This window comes from Acanthaster planci, linkage group LG07, assembly GCF_054643075.1.
Source record: "Acanthaster planci isolate LZ-2023a linkage group LG07, COTS_SCS, whole genome shotgun sequence".
NCBI classification, from domain to species: Eukaryota; Metazoa; Echinodermata; class Asteroidea; order Valvatida; family Acanthasteridae; genus Acanthaster; species Acanthaster planci.
The window spans coordinates 6,297,254-6,320,275 of NC_141783.1; the positions used below are offsets into that span (position 1 = coordinate 6,297,254).

The 23,022-nt window shown below is 41.5% G+C and overlaps 4 protein-coding genes across 4 annotated transcripts in view; 2 read left to right on the forward strand and 2 right to left on the reverse strand.

Annotated features, from left to right (window-relative positions):
* LOC110978565 (large ribosomal subunit protein bL27m-like) lies at positions 1 to 11,617 on the forward strand. The gene is made up of 4 exons (XM_087138608.1): positions 1 to 159; positions 8,735 to 8,878; positions 10,117 to 10,187; positions 10,559 to 11,617. The coding sequence occupies exons 1-4, from the start codon at positions 102 to 104 to the stop codon at positions 10,760 to 10,762; spliced, it is 477 nt and encodes a 158-aa protein (XP_086994734.1). The 5' UTR covers positions 1 to 101; the 3' UTR covers positions 10,763 to 11,617.
* Positions 1,577 to 4,767, forward strand: LOC147798593 (uncharacterized). The gene is made up of 4 exons (XM_087138607.1): positions 1,577 to 2,329; positions 2,694 to 2,858; positions 3,165 to 3,248; positions 3,658 to 4,767. The coding sequence occupies exons 1-4, from the start codon at positions 2,038 to 2,040 to the stop codon at positions 4,683 to 4,685; spliced, it is 1,569 nt and encodes a 522-aa protein (XP_086994733.1). The 5' UTR covers positions 1,577 to 2,037; the 3' UTR covers positions 4,686 to 4,767.
* LOC147798594 (uncharacterized) lies at positions 4,900 to 6,283 on the reverse strand. The gene is made up of 3 exons (XM_087138609.1): positions 6,062 to 6,283; positions 5,809 to 5,941; positions 4,900 to 5,408 (listed from the first exon to the last, which is right to left on the reverse strand). Exons 1-3 carry the CDS (start codon positions 6,065 to 6,067, stop codon positions 5,122 to 5,124), a joined length of 426 nt encoding a protein of 141 aa, XP_086994735.1. The 5' UTR covers positions 6,068 to 6,283; the 3' UTR covers positions 4,900 to 5,121.
* tmc7 (transmembrane channel like 7) overlaps positions 11,448 to 23,022 on the reverse strand; it is a 27,044-nt gene continuing 15,469 nt past the window's right edge. Inside the window, exons 10-17 of the mRNA XM_022233720.2 lie at positions 21,391 to 21,557; positions 20,774 to 20,891; positions 20,053 to 20,150; positions 19,326 to 19,433; positions 18,415 to 18,621; positions 17,301 to 17,456; positions 16,409 to 16,487; positions 11,448 to 15,804 (exon numbers count right to left, since the gene is read on the reverse strand). Of these exons, the coding sequence (XP_022089412.1) occupies positions 15,631 to 15,804; positions 16,409 to 16,487; positions 17,301 to 17,456; positions 18,415 to 18,621; positions 19,326 to 19,433; positions 20,053 to 20,150; positions 20,774 to 20,891; positions 21,391 to 21,557 (1,107 nt within the window). The 3' untranslated portion in view covers positions 11,448 to 15,630. The remainder of the gene's footprint in view (positions 15,805 to 16,408; positions 16,488 to 17,300; positions 17,457 to 18,414; positions 18,622 to 19,325; positions 19,434 to 20,052; positions 20,151 to 20,773; positions 20,892 to 21,390; positions 21,558 to 23,022) is intronic.

Below are 23,022 nucleotides of genomic sequence, written 5' to 3' on the forward strand. Positions count from 1 at the left end.
CCTCACCAACACGAACACTCTCTCAATACTAAGACTAGACCGGGTAAACTGCTGTACCTGACTATACAGTTCAGTCAGCAATTGATGGGAGGTCAATCGTCATGTTGATACGGCAACTTTCGGAGCTTTTCAGAAGCCCTCTTAAGTTCATCCAAACAGGTAAGACAAGACTTACTAAATCCTGTACTTAAACACCACTTACTCTAAGCATACATGGGAATTTTCCTGTAGATTTTTTGGTTCCAGATCACCCGTCAATCTGAAACACGAAAAGCCTTACCCGTGGGCACGGTGGGCATGGCATGACCTAGTGGGAAGGCTTAAGCTAAAGTTTCGGTTTCGAGTCAACTCGGACCCAAACCAACTCGGACCCATGCCAACTCGGACCCATGCCAACTCGGACCCACGACCAAGTCGGACCCATTACCAACTCGGACCCAATACTAACTCGGACCCACGACCAACTCGGACCCGCCCTGAGTCAACTCGGACCCAACGCCAGGAGCGTGATTAACTTGTTGAAAATTTTTATTTTGTCCTTTTTTACATTTTAGCATTTGGTAAATGACACTTTTGCACTGCATGCTGCCAAGCTGTAACGTCCTCTCACGTTATGCAGGGAGACAGTGGCACAGGTTTCCCAGAATTTCTCCGTTTTCCAGATCCAGATCACCAGCAGAAATCGAATCAACTTTCACCAAACAGCCCCAAAGTTTTTGTTGCAATAAAAAGCCACAGATAGGCCCTTCTGATGTACATAAGAGATGCTGCATACGTACAACAGATACTGCAGATATACATCAATGTCACGAACATTGACCTTTTACAGTGTCTCATGGTGTTATCCCCCACCTCACTTTTCAATTTTTTTTGGCCTAGCAAGTCTTACATCTCCACCTTGCCCCATTCCCTCCCACACCCCCAATACCGGCAAGATGGAGGAATTCATCCATACAGGCCTTAACTGACTGTCCAAATAACGCAAATAGGTTGGTAATTTCGAACAACACTGACAAATCAAATCATTTTAAAATAAAAATGTGGAATATTTCCTATTGGCTTAAACTTGGAGACGGTTTTGAAGCATCGTATGTCTGCTCGCGAGCTCATTATTAATATTTTGTGATCCCACGGTTTCCTATTTTCTACAATAAGACGTGCCATAATCACGAGGGGTCATAGAATTATTTATACAAATCCCGAATTTGGGATTGATAAATTCCGGTTCAGAGTATTTCTTTCACAAAGAGCCCCACAATGTGGGCCTATTTTGGATAGAGGCAGGCGGCTACATTCATATTGAGCGCATAGTTTTACTACTATTGGGGGGTATCTTCGGGAAAAGGCGAATAAAAAAGTTCATAAAATTGAAACGAAAAGTGACCGATCTGTCCATAATCTTGAATTTCCGGTCTACGGGCGTGTATTTGGTGTGATGCAACCATAAGACTCAATGGGTCAGAGTTGACTCGAGGTGGGTCCGAAACGGCGTGGGTCCGAGTTGGCGTGGGTCCGAGTTGGTTGTGGGTCCGAGATGGTCGTGGGTCCGAGTTAGTATTGGGTCTGAGTTGGCGTGGGTCCGAGTTGGTCGTGGGTCCGAGTTGGCATGGGTCCGAGTTGGAATGGGTCCGAGTTGGTTTGGGTCCGAGTTGACCTGATCCCGTTTCTCCCAGTTCAATGGCTTACCCAAGGAGTAAGGGATGCTCAACGTAAGGCACGTTGAGGTTGTTAATCATGTAAATGTTGAACCTAGGTGTTTTCATTAGGACGTCACTGGTCTGGTGAGGGTTTTGTAACATTACAGGCTACAATCATGATACAGCACAGACTGACAGAACATGAAAATGATGAACCATGGAGGTAGGAAAAGAAGGAGTTAGCGCGAGCGAAGATCAGAGGGGCTATGTCTCATGCCGCGATAAGATCACGACCGCAAAGTAAACAACGGTCCGGCCTGCCAAAAACCGCAAGCGCGTTGCATGCTGGGATATTAGTAGGCATTGCGCAAGCGCACCGGCTCCCAACGCAAATGAAAAAATGGCGGCCTACGGAGCTGATGACTTTTATTACGGGTCTGATTTGAGCGATTTTTCGGAGAGTGAGGAGGAGATTTTTGACTTTCCCGACGATGAATGTGAAGAAGAGATGCCAAGATACTGTGTGTGCGGACTTCCGGCAACTACAGACATGATAGCCTGTGATAAGGCCGGATGCACTATCGAATGGTTTCATTTCGATTGCGTGGGGCTGTCCGACGACAACATTCCAAAGGGATCCTGGTTTTGTTGCTTCTGTCGCAAAGCCGACAGTACTACCGGGCTCACTGATGGTAAGTGCTCCCTTTCCTTGAGTCGGAACAACATACTTTTCAGCCTTGACATGTCTGGTTACTACCCTCTGTCTAAAATAGAAAAGGGTGACAAAACTTGCACATGCACATGACAATGCAATGCATCGATGATGATCGATCCTGCATGTCCTGATCCTGTACTGCCTGTTGTCAATTTGCATTAGCATGATTAGGGCCTAGGCAGTGCTAGGCATAATAAAAAAAAAAAAATTATGAAATGTTCAGATGGATGGTTTGGCCGGCCATGACTTGCCATCATTTTCAACATGCTACATTTTTCCTCTTAATTCTGTAGGCCTACTCTTTTTTTTTTTTTTTGCTTCATATTCATTTCTACCAGTAGATTCGTCAGACATTGCCTCCCATGAAAATGAAGAGCCTGCACTGGTGGATACTGCATCACATGCCTCAGCACAATCTGACCCTCCATCTTCTGAGCATGCCAAGTCTACCACGAAGACCTCGGGGGCGAAGCGCCGCAAAGGGAAAGGAAAGAGCATCAAAAAAGGTACATTTCATTTGCACTTTTTAATAATATATTTCATGACACTGTTATAAGATGTACATGTATACCCAATATATTCTGGACTAGTTAATCAGAAAGCGATTACATTTCCATAAATTGACATTTAGCTTAATGAAGTACTTAAAAAAACAGGTTTATTCCGACAGTCTCATAGGTTTGTGCACAGGGGCTTTGAGTGTTGTCCTGTTGTACATGGGTGGAACTCTTTCTGATTTTTCCACTCTTTAACCATTAACTCAGTGAGTCATTTCAGTTGTACATTACATCTCCTGTTTTTCTTCCATGCAGCTCATCCTAAAGGCAAGGGTTCCAAAGTCCAGGGTCAGGATGTTCGCAGAACTAAGGATGAAGAACAGCCAGCACACAAGCAAGGTAATTTTTCTGCAAAATATATTGACGTAACTGTCGTAAGTGATCTGAGCTGTGGCATTAATTCCTTTCAAAAGCCACGATTTATTTCCGCAAAACTTCAGTTTATGGACCATGTTTTACTTTCAGAAGAGGAATTTTTCTATGCACTATTGTCACTTGGACATAAAACAGTCAGAACATAACTGAGAATAAAAAGCTATGTGTATTCTTGTTATAATGAAGTACATGTACATGTACAAACATGGTTAATAGCAGTTTTTATTTCAATTCTAGCTTCACTCAGAATTTAGTACTTGTACAACTTGCTTGGGTTGTAGATACATGTATTGTGGACATACACCTGCGAGATACTCATTACAGCACAAGATCATAACTCTTCAAAATTTCTGTTTCTGTTTTTTTTTTTAAGAGCAACGACCATCACTCTCAAAAGAGGATGTGTTGAAAAAATCCCAAGATTACTTCAAGACAGCTCTTCAGAGAATGCAGACTAATCCGGTTTTCACTGGTGGTTATCCCCTGGCAATCGCTACCATGGGACTTGTTGTGATGCTGCTCACAATGATTGAGAGGGCTGAGATGCAATCCTACTGCACTGACATGGTGTGTGCCCTGTGGGCAATACTGACAGCAGGCGATGGCAAATTTCTTAAGCCTGAGGCATCTGCAATGATGTGGACAGCATTCCACAAGTTCAAGCTGGAAAGTTCCTCAGATTTCATCAAATTGCTCAACAGTTTAAATATTGACAGCAGTGGAAAGTTTGTTCACATCACATACCAGTATATTTTGCAGACTGTGTTGTCTTTGATGGTTAATGATAGATACTCTGTGGACAATCCAGATGAAACCGTGAATGATAAAGAAACAACCCTTTCAAGAGAGGAGGAGCAGGTCTTGAGATACGCCGCGGGGTATATCCCATTTGCTCTTAACCAGAAATTCAAACGACAAAGTAACGAAACTGCAGCATTTCTATGCAATGTTTTGAAAAAGTGGCGTGCTTGTAAAACTGATACCGAGAAAACATTCTTAGAGTACACAAATGAATGGATAGAGAAACAGAACAGAGGTGGCTTATTTCATGTTGGCGATGATGTGTATATTTTTTTCCGCACCCTTGAACATGTATCTAGACAATTCTTGACAAGAGCCAACTTGAGTAAATTCCCTGGGATGAATGTCAAGAGTTCTTTGAAAGAAAAGATACTTTCAGTGAGACGTGTACATAACTATTGGCAAACGTTAACCCAAGGAAAACTTTCAGGAGATGTTTCCAAACGATTCTTGGACATGGTTCTTAACTTATGGATAAAGATACGGGTAACTGCCTTCATTAAAGTTTATCTTGATTTGAAAAAGTCCAGTGGTGAAGTCTCTAAAAGAGGTGAGAAGGCACTGAGAAAAACCCTGCAACCATCAACCTTTGTGGAATAAATCTACACAACTTTCCACTTCCTGGTTGTCTTTCCACCTTGCTCAGAGTTGGTAACAAAATTTGGTGGACCATGACATTTTTTGTGTACAAATCTGTGCCTTTCAATGACAAAAATTGTACATAAATACTTATAATTAACAATATGCATATTTAAGGGCCTCAGAAATCGGATGTTAATAAAATGTTCATAATGTTTGAACATCAACTTCAAGCACCAACTGGACATTATGTAAAAATAATCTGTACATGTACTTCCTGTCCTCGGATGTATCCTGCTCATGAATTTGTACAGTAAGGTTACACTGACAAATTTCTTTTTGTTAACTATTTTGTACATATATACAAGTATTAAATTATTTATTCACCACTCTGGTTCTGTGAGCTCCATGTTCTTTTTCTGGTCTTCATGAACTGGTGTTTCTTTACTTTGAACATTTACTTCCGTTTTGGAAGGGGTTTACTGAGTGAACTGATGTCTGCTGGCTGGTCATGCTGACTCCTGCTGTTTCCCCTCTTGGAAGATTTCAGGCATCCAGATGCAACATGGAGGGAAAGCATGTTATGGCCAAACTGTTCAAGTGATGGGTTGTCAGAGCTGCCCCCAGATCCTTGCTGTCTACTGAAGTATTGCTCAAGCGGGTCTTGATTGAGCTTTTCACTCAGGAAGAATGACACCCTACGGCACGTCAGCAAGTACTTCGCCAATTCCACGAAAGACTGAACTGTAAAAATTAAATTCAAGTGTTTGGAAGTGTTACGCACCTATATCCAAAATGCATAGCTCATAATGCCAAAACTATTAAATTAACACCACTTTTACATTAGCAGTTTTGGGCAAGAAACTGAGGATTTCCGGACAAGAGACATGCCCAGCTTCAGTTTTCCTAGGGTGAAATGCAGATGAAGGAGAAAAGTGCCCAAATGCAACAGGGAAGCTCCCCTTTCTTTGGCTGGAACAGTTTAATTGGGAGATGCGAATGAAAATAACTCTTTCTTGAGATAAAATATAATTAAATGGATACATGTGCATGTGTTTCATACAATAGGTTTCTGTATTTGCATGTCATGCAGCAAGTGTGCTTGCCACTGCAGTGATAACGTTGATTAAAATATGAAAATTACCTGTTATCTCCAGTCCCTCCATTGTCTCCTTGCTGATGAACATCCTCTTCTTCACCTTCTTGGACAAGCCAGGGAATGCTTCTACTTCATCCCTCCAAGCTCTGAAGAAGCCTAGGAAGTCCTTTGTCAACCACTTGTGTAAAAAAGAAAAATACCAATCAAAAGGATAATTAACATTTTTCATCTTGGCATTTGTATACATGTAAATGTGCTAGAATTATGTGTTGCATTCTGTAAGCAATTCTTTTCCTACCTCCATGGATGAACGGAATAACAGATGAAGCTTTGGAGACTCAACTTTTTACCACCACAGTGAGTGTTCACCTAATGGAGGTGCACAGCACAACTCGGGGAACGTTTGAACTGTCCCTGTATTCATTGGAGTCCCTTTATTTGGGGACAAAACCAGTCCCCTGGAAGAGAGAATGTCTCCCTAACCCCCTCATGCCGGGAGGCGGCTAGACACGCTGTAAAAATTGAGATCCTTAGCCCGCTTTTCAGCTATTATTCTCGGCCCACGCTCGAGCAAACAAGGTGAAAGAAGGCAAACCCTGGCTCTTGTGTATATGGTAATTGGTCTTTGTGTATAGACCGGAAATGAAAAGACAGAATTTGCATCATAATCACCAGCTTCACAATAGTCCCCACTTTGAAAAGAGGCAATTGGAATGTGGAAGCGTGAGTAGAGCTGCATGCCACCAAACAATCAGCCTTTTTACCGTGTAATTCAAAGCGTGCAGAGCACACAGGGCCACAAACCAAGAATTTGCGGTTTGGCAGGTGGCCTTCGTGGCCAAGCGAGGCTGGAATTCTTGGAGTCGGCTTTTGGGAAGAAATTCCCGTCGTCAAGGGATTATAGGGGATTTTTTTCCCATGTGGGCTTAGGTCAAATTAGGCCCCTAGGCCTAATTTATTTTTTTCTCCCGTATTTTCCATCCATATTTTATTTAGGCTTAGTTATCCAAGTTTGTTTATGAGCTTTGTGCCATGTCACTTGCTTAACTACAGTATATCATGAAGAATTGATCTTCAGAAAAATTGTTTTGATGTGGTCTTTCCATCACCCTGTATGTGCCATTGCAGACTCCTGCTTGTAATCCTAGAAGTAAACAGTTGAATTTTGTTTAAACGGCAGCCTTGGGTGTTTTCTTCTGCTGAATCCAGTTATGGCATTAACAGGATCCCCAGAGCAACAGTAGGATCCCAAGCCCACTGGAAAGAAAATTGTCCCCATTCAGAGCATGTTTAGATTAGAGGGACATCCTCTCTTTCTGGTGACTGATTTTGTCCTTGAATAAAGGGACCTCTCCAAATACAAGGATAGTCTCCAAGTTGTACCCCTTTACTATCACAAGCAGATGAATGATGAGTGACGCCCAACTATAGCATCTGTAGTTAGGACAGTCCCAACTATTGTTGCCTAATTTCTATACAAAATTTCTCAACCCTCTCCAAGTTTATGCATCTAACCTTTAACAATTCATCTAAAATATGGCACTTCATCTATATATGTCTATGGCATGACATTGTAAATCAAAATGACTTTGCACACACTGGGCACATTTGCACAAGACCTCTGTGCTATAGTCAGGTAGTTGGACTGGCCCAACCATAGCACTATAGTTGGGACTAATGTTGGAGCGTAACAATACCCTGAGAGATGGGGGTACCCAAATGCTGGGGTTGTCATCCACCACGCTGGGAGCATGGTGGATGACAACCACAGAGTTCTGGGGGAGGATGTGCAGAATTAGTAGATCAATAATTGTTGTGTAAATTATAACTTAGCAAGTAGCAAAGTAAGCAAAAATCAAACTCAAAGCATTAAATTGTATGGTCCTTATCAACTTTTGAAAGAGAAATCAGAATTTTCAAGATAGGAGTTATCTTTTTCTAAAACTTTGTGGAATTTCCAGTCTTTCCCTTTTTGTGTTGAAATTTAATCTAAACGCAGGATCTACATGCAACAGAAGACCTGCATTAAGTGTTTGAGGTTAGTTGTCGCATGTACACCACAGGCCTGTACTTGGTGTATCAGTGCTTATACTGCTGATTTATTTTGTATAGCCTGGATACTGGCAAGGACTATATCCTCATTTGAGTGTCAGCTCATGAATGACATACTGTACATGTAAGCCTTGGGTCTACAAATCCGAGGGATTTTCAGCATTTTTAGGCATAGTAGTGGTCTCTGGGACGTGCCAGGAAGGGGAGAAAATCACTTCTCAGGGGACAGAGTTCTCATCAACAGCAAACTGAAAAACCGTGTGCCTGAAAAACAGTGGAAGAGGGTCAGTTATGCCCTGTATGTCTGTCCATTTGTTGTTATTTCCTTTTTTGGAGGGGGAAATGAGTGTCCCTTTGACACCTTCCATCCCAATGCCTGTGTAGTGATCACATTGTCTCCTTAACCCTAACCACAGGCCTTTTACGAGAAAGAATACTGAACCTAACAAAGTTCAACAGAAACCGTTTGTATCTACAAGGGGGTCTCTGTAATTACTGGCTGGTGACTAGAGAGAATCTGTTGAACTCCAATAGGACAACAGTGTTGAAGATGGAGTCATTTGGTATGGAGAGGTCATTGAAGTGTATGGGTGACTTGCAGAGTAGCAGTACTGAACCATGACAAAATCAAGCACAACCCTATATAATACATGGTAACACTAGCCAGCCAGTCCACAGAACAACCACTCTGTGTCCCTACTCAAAACATTTCGTTCCTCAATCCAACAAAGTTGAACAAGTTCACATGTGTGGTACTGAATCATCCAAAACTTGACCAAACCCACAGTCAGAGTTTGAGGGGTTTAGGTGAGTTAGGGCTAAGACATAGACCACTGAAATTTTACATGTACATAAAGATGGCGTTCATAGCCAGCGGCGGAGCCAAGTTCATGCCTTTTTGATTTGTCATTGGCTGCAGGTCTGTGGTCAACTACCTTACAGCAAGTAGGTCCAGCAGTGAGCTTGTGCAGTGTGAGATGGGCCTCTAAAAAGTCTGGTAGCAGCAAAAGAAACCATGGAGGCAAGAGTAAAGGCAAAAGACTGGGCGTCAAGAAGCGTGAAGGTAGGGTACCAGACAGGTGCACTGTCATCTCATAAATTGACGAAACCCAACAGGTCAACTGTTCCTAAGGCCAAACAGCCTCAAGTCCTAGCCTTCCAGCCACTGCTGGAGCTGACAGTGACATAGTTCAGTGGGACTACATGTACACACAGCTCCCATGGTGTCAGAATTAGCAGTTCATGCTGTCCCTGTTGGCTGCCCAATGTATTGAGGTCAACCAATTCAAAGTTACATTAGGTGGAAAATACCCCAAACTTTGTGGGAGCAGAGAATTGAGTTGGGAAGTTCTGGTTGGTTTCAGACCAACTCTAATTGTTTACATCAGACTTTGCGTCCTCAGTTGGCATACAAAACATGAAGCATTGTTTTAACAGCACTTGACAGATATTGGTGGCTTATGGAATTTCCTTGCAAATTACCCCAGGATTTTGAAAGGTACACATTAAGGAACATCCATCGTGCCTAAATACTGACATTCTTTGTGCCTGAATATTGGTGGTGTTTTAAATTCGGGGAGTAGGATTGGCCTAGGGTTTCTTTCCTCGCCTTCCACCTCACAGGGCCTTGGTTCGAATCTAGCTCGGTCCACATGTGGATTGGGTTTTCAGTCCCTACCTGAATCTGTGGGTTTTCCCTGAAATATTTATCTGGGGTTTTCCTCCCATCTGTACAACTGAATATTTCTTTATGTCTTCTCCACTCATTCTCATCCTGTAATTGGCGTTAAATGCACCGTTGGATGATCAGATACATGTATAAATACTATGAAAATAAAATAACATAAATAATTTTGCTAGGAATTTTAGTCTTCCAAAATCTGCCATTGTGCTAGAAACCACTGGAACAATCCTCGTGCATGTACTTAAATGTAGACTAAAACGGACTGGCTCTACTTTCCTACATACTGCCAAATCCCACAGATTTCAAGGATCTTTAACCCCCAAATCTACAGCAAAGTGCAATAGGCGGAAAAGTCTGGAGTACTTTGTTGTCCTGGGTAATCAACAGAAGCCAAATAAAATGTCAGTGTTGAGAGAGTGTGAGCTCATCTCATTCAACCATAGCACTGTTGGATCCTATGGTGTCTGGTAACCATGGACTCCTGGGCTGTTTAGTCTTGAGGATAGCTGACCCACCGGATCTTGTTGCAAGTGATGCAAAATGCCAGACCCAAACACTCAGGGTGGAGATACCTAGGAACTTTAATAGATTGATTGGCTTTGATTCTTGTTTCCTAGGCAGTTATGTCCAGCCAGGGATGACCCTTGTCAAGCAGAAGATGGCATTCCGGTGGTACCCTGGAAGCTTTGTAAGTATAACAGATAGTGCTTAATTTTTGACTTACATAGTGCAGGTAATGAACAAGGCCCAAGTCTGCTATTATTCTGAATGAACTTTCTTAAGCTTGTTCGTCATTAGGAATCAGATCTGTAATAGGTTTTACTGAAAATTTGTAGTACTGAGTACTGTCAGCCAAACAATATGCTTGGCGGTTAGGGTTAAGGTAATGATTTCTATGAGTAATGTAAATTGAAATTTGTTCTGCACTACTTTTACCCTAAAGTAAATTTTCACCGAAAATCTGCAAGGCCAATTTTCTGATGAAGGAATGTTGTAAATCTGACAATTTTGTGCAATGTGCAGTTGCTGAGAGGTCATGTCACTCGTATCGTACCTCAGGTTGTGACAGGACGAGACAGAACCCTGACAGCCCAGGTTGCCGGCCACGTCTACTTCACTCGCGAGCGGTGGCACCCCAGGCCCGACACTGCCTTCGGGAAGTCAATTGCACCCACACTGTCAGACGAGGAGATGACCAGAACATTTGTCAACATCCGGCCAGAGCTGGAAGTGGGGAGATTCAAGCTCAAGGAACAGATTTAAAGCTGTCAGTGCACTTTGGCTTCTGTGGCTCCTTGTGTTATCATTGCAGGACTTGGCAAAGTGCTTCATTTCCCAAAGATGGAGACTGTCTTTGTGTGTTTGAATGTTATCTGTGATATCTGCAGCTGGCCGTCATTATGCACTGATGTTCCCAAACAATTGTGGACGTTAAACAAAAGAATTAATGACCGTCCACGATTCCCGATACGTCCACGATTGCCAAACGTGTACAAAACATATTGGAGGCCTTCCAAAAAAGTTGAAGTATGAACAAAAGAGGACAATAGGAACGTCCTCAGTTGCCCCCAAAACACGTTTGCGTGTGTGTGTGATATTCATCATGCTAACTGGGCCAATGTATATTGGAATGGAAATGCTGCTTCAAGACAGCCTTGTTCTTTTGCCATCAGGAACACCAATTATTTTATCATTTGGCCCTCACAGAGTGAAGTCTGTTAACGTGTCCATGCTCGTTCACAAATGCATTGAACGCTCAAAATTTAGTATGTTTTTAGTCTCCATATCTGCATTTGTAGTAAAACACCGCCATCGTAACCAATCCTGTCCCAAAATGCCCCATTTGGCTCCTCAAATTCAAGCATTCGGGATGGACATACAACATATTCTTAAATGATATAACACATCACTACACAGCCCACTATTCACTGCACAGTTCACACCTGTATTCAGTGAGTACAGTTTATTTACACACACAGTTTCAAAGTTCAGTCTTTGTATATTGAACTGATCACAGTTAAGTACAAGGCAGTGTCTTGAAATCACAGTGATGAAAAACATGAGTCTCTTTCAAGCAGTTTAATATGAAATAAAGATTTACATAAAAATGCACAGAAACAGGTGTGCATAATGCCGTCATTGTACTTCACTCATTAACCTGTAACCCCTTGGGTGTATGTAAAATCATATTGAAATGGGAAGATTTAGGATTATTGGGGTTATTCGATACCAGTTTAAGTAAAATTGTTACAATGGGCCTATGTACTGATGACGTCAATCTTTGTTTATATGTTGACTTTCCTATGGAGCCAGTGGAGGCCCACAGTCCTCGGAGCACCTCAGAAAAGCATACATGTAAACAAGGCATGGCGTCATTGGTACAGAGGTCTATTCCTCCAATGCTTCTCCATATTATTGCATGGCATGACATCACAATTAAAGATTGGAATAGAGTATTATTGCTTCTTGCAAGATGGAGCAGCATTTTACAATCGGGTCTCACGTTCCTTTGTACTTACTTCCATTTTCTCAAACCTTTACTCACCAGGAAAGTGTACTCCCTGAAACAAGTTTCAAGTTGTGGGAATCCCTTTAATAAGAGAAAAAATTTAAATGCCTGTGAATTTGTCAGAAGCATGAGAGTTAACCATTGAGTTTCAAATTTAGTGACAACACATGAAACACGTGAACATCAGTAAATAAACCTTTTGCTTATAGCAACAGTGTCTTTAGTCTGGGGAATTCAAATTGTTATGTTTATGTGCAATCAGATAACTCACTGTACCAGATATTGTTCAAATTTAACTTGCAAAAGGCTCAGTCTGCATCCGAATCTCTTGTCTAGAGCTAGGTCTAGGCTCCATTGGAAATGCATGGAGACGCGCAGACAATAGACCTAGCCGTAGCTCTGGAAGCCTGTTTCGGACACGGCCTTATTGTACTTGAAACAGCCTGAATTTATTATCTGCAACAACCATTACCACACATTATTTACAGTCATGGTACCCAAAATTACATTTCAAATATAGATGGACTAGCAATAACAAATGTAACTTAATGGCAGACCAACCCAAGTGTTGAATTACAAAAAATATATATACATGTATATTGTACATGCACAATAATTGTGGAGAGACAAAAGACTATCTCATAGCAATATAACCCTATAGCACTGGGTACTGGCTGTTTTCTGAAAAGTCAGTGAGGAAAACTTCACCAGGAAAAAATCAAACCATGATTACCCAGTTAGTTGTGATATCTTGGCTCAGAACTGCCATCCTAAAACAATACCAAATTTCCATTGATGCCGTGCGTGTCTGCACAGGGCGTGAACAACTCATCAATAGAACTATGATCTCAATCCAAGAATGATAATGCCGTTTGACAATGTAAAAATTTGCACCACAATGAGCCACATTGAATAAACTGTAGCAAATGACAAAAAATTTGAGGCTTTTGTTAACTGAAAAGTTCACATTGGTGGGAAAATACATGTGGGAATTGTGAAGAAAACATGAACCAGTTCAATAAGTCACCGCAATGAAGGTTATCAATAAATAAGTTGCTGAGGCGCACTTCGGGAAAGCAAACGGGGGGGAAAATAAAAGAGCATGGCATAGAAAAGTTGAACAACAGAGTGGCCGTACAGGAGTACACTGGACATACTGTTAAGGCTGCAAGTATTTCAAAGATGGATTTACGCTGGGGAGATGTAAATTAATTTTGGATTTTTGTCCTGCCCGACGTGTATTAACAATGTATACTCAGTGTATGCCCCCGAAGGCCTGTGAAAAATACCACAAGCGTACTCTGGTGGGACTCGAACCTCCAGCTTCAAGTGCTTCACATGTGATGCAGTGCTTTTGAGACAGTCACGGTAAGTCCTTAAACTAAAATCAAAGTGAAGCATTAATCCATCAGATGTCATAAGTGGAAGCCCTTAATTTCTATTTTCTGAGTAAAATAAAACCTTTGGAAAAGAATTGGAAGTATTTATTGCAATTTGCTGGCTTCTAGCAATATATACAGGAATTAAGCTTGGGTGTGTTTGCAAATTGTCTTTCAAAACAACTTGTCACAAATGTTTTAAATGCATTGTAAGTACGAACTAATGAACACAAAAATAATTTGTGGAAATAATGGACAATGACAAGCAGAAGACTGCTGACTGCTCCACAAGAAACATCAAACCACTGTTTACAACTGCTAAAACCAAACACTTAATGTCATCTTACAAGACTTGGTGATCAACATTCTCCACAGCACAGCAGTTGTGGATCATGCCATTTGTAATACACAGAACATTTTCTTCACAAAATATAGTTCTCTGACATGCATGAACGCCAAGCATGAATATGCGTAGTCACGTTTCAATCTTTGCCAATTTAACTTATTTAGGCAGCAAGAGACACATTCTAATAAGTACAGAAATAAGTACAGAATACAAAGAACAAATCAACCGCATTAACTATCAAGAATATTTCTGAAAACTATAAACAATTTATACAAATAAGTCATCCAAATCTATATTATTTTACAAGGCGGACATTTTCTTGACATTATTATCAAAATAAACAAATTGAGATTTTTTTTATTTACAAAGGCTTCTTTCGTTGAAAAAGGTACACATCACAAGAGTAACAATAATTTATGAAAAATGAGACATTTCCAAAGTAAAAATGAAAAAAAAATACCAGTATGTTTGACAAGTCACTCATTAAGTATCTAAATGTCAACTGCTGATTTTACTTTTAATTTGTTTTCAAAGCAAAATGACTTTCGCTGATATTAAGCAATGCCTGTGTTTAAAGTTTTTAATTTGAGAGGTGGGATACACGGTTGTTGGGTGACAAATTGTTTATCTAGCATCTACATTTTGAAATGTGCACACTTCAAAATGTGGGACTAGAGCTACACAGATGGACATGGATGAGGAAGACGTGTCATTTAGCCTAAAGGTTTACGGTGGGCAGGCACCTGCAGGACGTATCATCTCTAAGGGGAAGCTCACACTTCACTAACTTCCTGATAATTTTATACACAAATAAATAAACAATGCATGCACGTAAACATTTGACATTTCACTTGTGACATCTGTCACTCAAGTTTAAAGCATAACAATTGAACAATTTTGCTGCTTTTGAAATATATCAGCAATGACTGGCTTTCTTTTTCATTCAAAGGAAAACATTATCACAGGAACTCTGCAGGCTGGGCTTTGTTGAATGAGGTTACAGTGAATGAATAAAACGTAAATTCTATGTGCAGTTTATCAGTGTTTTGAACCAAAAACTACAAATTACTAAAAAGCATTCTATGTTTCACGAATTTCAGCAACAGCAGCACTTTCAATCTGGATGAATGTGGTATGTGATAAAATCTGACCTACAATTTGTGATTGCAACCCACAAAATAAGTCTTATGGCCACTTCTCTCAGTAATTTATTTTAGTCTGCATTATAGCAAACTGAGCTCTCTGTTTTGATGTATCACTTCACTTGGCATCCTAATGAAAATGGACACTTATGTGGGTGAGTAATGTTGGAGGTTCCTGCCGATTGTCTACTAGTGTTTTTAAAGGCCTTAAAGGTACAGTCCATCATTTGTCATTTGTGCATTATGCTCCTTTGAGGCAACAAAATTACTCCAAATCTAAAGAAGAGTGCCTAGGAGCAAACCTGATGAAGTTTCAGCTCAGTGAATTCGGGACATTCTGAGGAAAAACAATACTCTAGGATTTCAATTCAGATCAAACATTGCTGAGTCGTGTTTTGAATGATGCCTGAATTCAGCGTCTTGACCACGTGCTGTGTCAATGCTTGTGCATTCCTCTAGTAATGACACTCATCCAAAAAAGCATCTTTAGATTCATAGCTTGAAATGACCCATCATTGCTTTCTTCAAAATGAGAGCTTTCCAGGAAGAACTTATTCACTGGGAGTTTAAACCAAGTATGCTCCTCCACTATAAGTCGGCAGTTACTATTTACTTAACTCTAAATAATGGACCGAACCTTTCATTCAAAAAAGTGGCTCTGGCAACTTACAACTGTATGATTTTAAAAGACATTTTTCAATTTGGAAGTGGTCTATAGTGAAGGGGATTTTTTTAAAGGAAACAATTTTTCAGGACTAGGTGGAGAAGGGGTGAGCTTCCATGGGTCCGCCTCCGGACCAGGCCTGAGAGGGGTGCTTTGGAGGGTGAGTCTCAGTTTTCTTGGGCAGGACGCTGCGCTTCTTGTGCCCCTTGGTGTTGGGTTCCAGCTCATGCAGTCGCGTCAGCAAGAAGTGCTTGTCGCGTCCCTCCTAAAATGCAAAGAAAGGAAAAGGTTGATTGAGACTGATCAGAGGAGATGCCATTGCTGGATGGCATTGGTGGCACAATGTTTACGTCTGTTCTTATGACTTGCAGTAACCAGAAGCTCAAGTTGACAAGTCACAACACCCTACTGTAAGTATTCCACGTACATACCATCTATGCATGAGTACAGTGGGACCAAGGCAATGGTCTCTAATTCTGTTTGCCAGATTAGTCATTAAGGCAACGGTTCTTGAACGCTTCGCTATATTGATATTCTTAAATTTTTAAATTGCAGGCACTAATCTCAGAACTTGAAGTTTAAGCTTTAAATTTTGTCATCAACCAAATATTTAAATCATTCCTTCCTCTACCCAACAAAGGTGTGTAACTTCCTTTAAAAATCACAAATACAAGAAATACATGTAGCATCATGCTATCATTACAGTTCATATTTCCTTGATAAACCAAAGTATTTGTGAACACAAATGTGATTTATCTTTATAAAGAAGGACCAGCACATGCAAAGAGGGCACAAAAATTAAACGGTAACAAACCGGTCAGCCCTCTCTTAACTAGGTGCCAAATACCGGTGAACAATTGCCAACTTACCATCACAAGCTGCTCTTTCAGTCGGTTCACGAGCTCATTGTGGGCGGAGGCAATGGCGTGGTAGTAATACAGTATCAGCCTGTATGGAAATACAAATGAGGAGATTTCGGTACGTAAATATACCTTGTATCAATCATCAGGATAGATTTGCTATAAAATGAGGGCCATGGCATTACTGTGTCTTATAAACCCTGTTCAAAAGATGAAATCCTGTAATACTATCATAATTATGAGAAATATGACTGGATCCAAAGAAAGTATGTTTAAAGACCCCTTTTTCTAGTTTTTCATTAACCCATGTGCCTTAGAAAAGATGCGTGGAGCTCTTGGTCTTAATATATAACTCACTCTGACTTCCTAATAAAAGAGGATGTAATATGGGTGAAATTTTGCCCATCCCTAGTGATTTTCCATTGTGCAATATATGGTTTTAAGAGGTCTTTGACTCTGGAGTAGTTTGGGTAACTTAAGACTCATTTCATTGCTTTGGGTCACAAATGCTGAAAGTGGCTGAGGGAGGAACGCTCTATCTTTCAAGTGCTGCAGTAAAGGATATAAAAGGAAAACCATAAAAAAGTAGTGGTGTTCAACCTTCTTTGCTTCTTCCCTCTGAACAATGCTGCAAAGTCCCCTTTTACCCGGACAATCCCCAATAAACAAGAAGTTCTAATAAAAGAGAACCACTTGGTGGTGATGGTTTTGCGCACACAAGGAACCAATCAGAGCAAGGTGCAGCAAACCACCTTGGTGGGTAATGTAGCTGGACATTGGACAGTTAAGTAGAAGGGTGCTTCTCATCTGTCAATGGACAGGGTAATACCTGACACGCTTGTGCGCAGCATTAATGACGTTGTTATCAAGTGGGTCCAAGTCCTACTACAAGACTACTTACAAGAGAATGACAATGAAAGGCACAACAAAAGATGCTGAGCCCAAGAACTTGAAGATTTCCTCAAAGAAGTTGTTGAACTGCTCGATGGTGGTGGTGATGACCCCCCACATGGTGGATTGGCCGCGGAACGGCCCACACCCCCGGGAAGGCTCAATGCTGTGCAGAAAACAGGGCAAAGTATAGATGAACTATGCAATAAAACAATCAAACAATATGGTTAAACTGTCCAACTAACCTAAGTCACAAACGAGATACATGGCGACAGTACAAACCTTTGTCTTACAATGTCCACTGTGCAAACCTTCAAATCATATGGTCCAACTGACTATATTCAATATTAATACGGAGCTTTACCGTTCACTAACTTGTTTGAAAACAAATGCATACTCAGTGCTGTGTAACAGCTTGAGAGAAAAATTCACAAGCTGGTTGAGGTGGATTTCAAAGCCACGACCTCTTCCTTGCTAGTGCAGATGTCTTGAACCCCGAATTGCCACAGTTGGTTAGAAATATTCAAACCAACATGGCAGCAGAAGTCAGCAGATGTTGATGAACATTTGCATCAATTTGGTTTTAAATGATCATTAAAGTCGACTGTTGTAAGAGTTGAACCTGTGACCTTCCAAGCACTGCACACGTGTTTCACCCTCTTCAATATTCTGTTCCATGTAGTTGATCTCACAGAGACTTTGACAATCATGAAAATTGTCAGTGCATAGCACGATAGGTCAGTGAGTGGAATATTGATACAGTACTCTGGAGGTCGTAGGCTCAAATTCAGTCTGATTGGTTTCCACTGAACATTTACTGAGAATTGAACTAGTTGCAAAACCTGGGGAGCAGACTTCGGTCAAAATGTATATCCCTGATATTTGACAGAACAGGTAGGAATAACAATAAATTTTAATACAAACAAAATCTTGGCAACCTAGTGCCGGCTGTAACTTGTGCTCGATAAAACATTCATGACGTGTGAACCTTCAATCGAATGTCATCATGACTGTACACAGCACTTTTCCTCAACACTGTATAATCTGCCAGAAACTTGAGGTCAAGTTTAAAGACTCCAAGACTCAACATTCATCAGATCAAACAAGTTAAATGGACTACTCACGCTCCGATTGAATATCCAACCGGTATGATGCAGCCCATGAATGTGATCAGCAGAATGACCATGAAGAAGATGCCTGACCGTGAGGCACGGAACGGCCGTGAGGACGGCACCATGTTGTACAGCAGGCTCCACTTCTTGAGATAGAAGAAGATTAGGCACTTGAACAGGCTGATAGCTGGCAGGAACGGGCAGTAGAATGATCCAATCCTTCCAAAATACAACCACATATAGACATCCATTATTGATAAATCCTTTTCAAGCATCCACATTAATTGACATGAAAAGAGCTCTTCCTCACTTATTCACCCTAAAAATCATCCATCCTCCAACTGGGGATGGACTGAAGACCTGTTAGGGTTAACTTCACACTCTCATTTCATTAACCTCTCCTACTGCTGGCCCTCTTATAACCTCTCATTCATTCGCTGTATCTGAGCTCTGATGCTAGGTCTACCAGAGTACCCTTCACCATAAAGCAGTCTAAATGCACAGAAATACATGCCTTTAAGAGTGGCACACTCCTACATCTAACCATGAGAAGCTATGCTATGGGTAGCTGAAAACAGCCAGCCATGAGCTCCATCTTTTTTTAGCCTTTAACACAAAAGAGACTTTGAAATGCACATAAGGTGAAAACCTTTCAAGGAAAACAACATTACTTCCGGATTGTGACATTTTAATCTTTTTTAACTTCAAATTACATGAAACTCTTCACCTGGAGGTTTTCAGAGCCCTAAAGCAGGAGGGTTGATGTGAAATGTGACCAGGATGTGAAACATGAAAGTGTCATGAGGTTGAATTTGTCTTGTGATCAACACCAAATGTGCCTTTTATCTGAGAGGTCAAAGGTGACTAAACTGAAGTAAAAGGAGGTGGAAGGAGGGGCCATATGACTGCCTCACAGGGCTTACCAACAGAGAGCCTGGGAGTACACGATGGCCAGAACATTCTTGGGAATCTCAAACTCCATTTTGGCCAAGGTTTGGACTAAGCCAAAGTGCAGATACTTGGCTGCGATTCTGTTAAAGGAAGGAAAAAAACAGACACGGTGAACAGGCAGACTCCTTCGCTAACTGAATTCAGTGCACGTTACTTTTTGTCTCTAGGCCTGTGGACTGTAACCAGGTGGTACCTGTGTACCTGATTGCTCATGTTGAGCAGTACATTCCAGACCAAGGGGCCATATCAAACTGTATAAATTAAGCCGTAACATTTCAATGAAAAACGACCAGCGTGAAATGGTTTTTCTTCTTAAATGTTGAAATTAAAGCCTGGCTACACACAATGCTAAACAGGACTTCATGTAAAGTAAAAGGTTTGCTGCAGCACCATGCAAGGACATCTCTTTTGCATGTGTGGTACTCAGCACTTGGGGCAATATGCTCTGTCCATTCTCAGAATATTTCATGTGCAAAGGTTGCTGATGGATTTCTTTTAGGCAACACATTACAACCGCTTACTTTTATGGGAGCGGGGGAGGTACAACCTTGGGGATTGGCTTCTTGTCTGAGCACCGATACAATACTATTTTCAATAACGTACCAGGTTATACTAACCATAAATGCACACAACTACTTGTTACATGACCATGACAGTTTTTATCTTCGAGAGATCAAAATCATGAAGATTAGGACTCACTTGCGAGGGAATTCCCAAAGTAGCACCACCAGCGTGACGGCGGCAAAGTCAGTGATGGAGAGTTTGTAGAATTCCTGGCCCACGTAGGTCTCCCAACACTGGTAGAAAGGAAGCAGAAATGGAAACAGACCACATCTTCATAGCCTTGTCTTGTATGACTGAGAGAAGCTCATTGTCACCGTTACCATGAGATAATGCAGTCTGGCTTTCATACACCTCATCCACAGATTTGCAGTTAAAATGTTCTCCGAAGAACTTTTTTTAAAAATGATCATGGAATTGTTGCCCAAGTGTAGTACGCACATATACGCACAAGTACACAACATATTTTGATCAGCACTTCAAACGATGGCTGAATTTGTTATGGCAACTACATGTGTACAACTCTATGGCAACACATTATGGCACCTAAATGTACATATAAAGTATGCTAAAACAAATATACCATGGTTTAGTTTGAATGGAAATTTTAGCTTCCCTTGGTATTGGGAGCTGACAAAAGAAGTTCCTTCAACCTCCAAAACTATTCTGTCAATTCACAATACTTAGAATACTTGGATACCACTATCCATCCTCGTTCCATATTATATTTGTATAAGCGTTCGTTTCAGAACAGGGCAGATTATTGTCTCATGCTTATGTGGTGCCCAGCCAAGTCAGTACAGGTTACTCAATGATAATCGGATACAGCTTGTCTTATGAACTGACTTGGTTTACCTACCTTCAGGTTGCCTTGGCTGCAGACGCCGCAAGTATCCTGAGCCGTTTCGTCGCAGATGATCTGCGGAAATAGAGAGAAGAACAGGACGGCCAAGGATGCCAGACGCAGGAACACGGTCCTGTGGAGGGGGGGGGAGAAATGGCAAACAAGGAGAAATTCGGGATGAGCAGAGAGTCAACACAGAATAAAGCCAGAAGCTGGGATTGTGCAGGTGTTTCTAGCTCTGCATGTGAAAATCCTTCAAAGGGTAGAGTCATGAGATTATCCTTTCCTTCGTTGTTTCCGTTAATTCCATGCAGGAGCAACAGATGGCGCTATTTGCTGTCTCACTTGAGTTCAGTGAGTTGCACTGTTTGCTCATGTGTTATTTCTTTAGCATGTGAACTGTAAACAAGCTCAAGGTACATGTATATTACAGTTACATAACAGAACATAACAGCAAAGACGTATTCACATTACTGTCAAACGTTTCTCTTTTCACTACTATTTTGTTCAAACAAGAACACTGAAGCCGTCATGGCTCCCTGCCACATGTCAATCAATTCAACTGAATAATCACATAAGACTCAGCATTTTCTCTGATGGAAATACACAACCACATTGTAAATACAGCGTACCTGACCAGGGTCATGCTGATCTCAAACTGAGGACTGTAGTCCTCGAACCGCACCACAATATTGAAGATCATGGGCACCAGGCCATTGAGTATGGTGATGGTGATGGACGGAAGGTAGCCAATCAGGAGGCTTCCAAAGGCGTTGTCTGTGATGGGCATGTTGGAGTGCTAGAAAAAAACACACACATAGAAATAACCTGAATCAGAAAACGAAGATAGTGATATCAACTGTCACAGACAAAATTATTCAGAAGTAATTTGAAACAGATACTCAGCTGGAGAGCAGAAGTGAACGGACTTTATCACTTCAAGGGAAAAATTGGTCATTTGAATTTGCATTCGACTATCCCATACATCAGTTCACATTAGCCTTGCTTTTGCAACAGGCACAAAACAGCTTTCAGACGTCAAGAGAAAAAAACTGCATGCACGACACTTAACACTTTACACATACATGAGCCCTGGCATTTGACTAAACTCAACTGCACGTGCCCAAAATAAAGTGAGTCAGAGGTCATTCAGGAACAGTAATACGTACATGAACTTGGCCCAACAGCGCAGCCAAACTGACTCATATAAATGTAACATGTTCTTGCCTAAGTCCCAAATGGCACTGCCTTTTTGAAACACTGCACTAGCTCACTGTCACATACTGCACTAGCTCACTGTCACATACTGCACTAGCTCACTGTCACATACTGCACTAGCTCACTGTCACATACTGCACTAGCTCACTGTCACATGCTGCACTAGCTCACTGTCACATACTGCACTAGCTCACTGTCACATACTGCACTAGCTCACTGTCACATGCTGCACTAGCTCACTGTCACATGCTGCACTAGCTCACTGTCACATGCTGCACTAGCTCACTGTCACATGCTGCACTAGCTCACTGTCACATGCTGCACTAGCTCACTGTCACATGCTGCACTAGCTCACTGTCACATGCTGCGCTAGCTCACTGTCACATGCTGCACTAGCTCACTGTCACATACTGCACTAGCTCACTGTCACATACTGCACTAGCTCACTGTCACATACTGCACTAGCTCACTGTCACATACTGCACTAGCTCACTGTCACATACTGCACTAGCTCACTGTCACATACTGCACTAGCTCACTGTCACATGCTGCACTAGCTCACTGTCACATACTGCACTAGCTCACTGTCACATACTGCACTAGCTCACTGTCACATACTGCACTAGCTCACTGTCACATACTGCACTAGCTCACTGTCACATGCTGCACTAGCTCACTGTCACATACTGCACTAGCTCACTGTCACATGCTGCACTAGCTCACTGTCACATGCTGCACTAGCTCACTGTCACATGCTGCACTAGCTCACTGTCACATACTGCACTAGCTCACTGTCACATGCTGCACTAGCTCACTGTCACATACTGCACTAGCTCACTGTCACATGCTGCACTAGCTCACTGTCACATACTGCACTAGCTCACTGTCACATACTGCACTAGCTCACTGTCACATACTGCACTAGCTCACTGTCACATACTGCACTAGCTCACTGTCACATACTGCACTAGCTCACTGTCACATACTGCACTAGCTCACTGTCACATACTGCACTAGCTCACTGTCACATACTGCACTAGCTCACT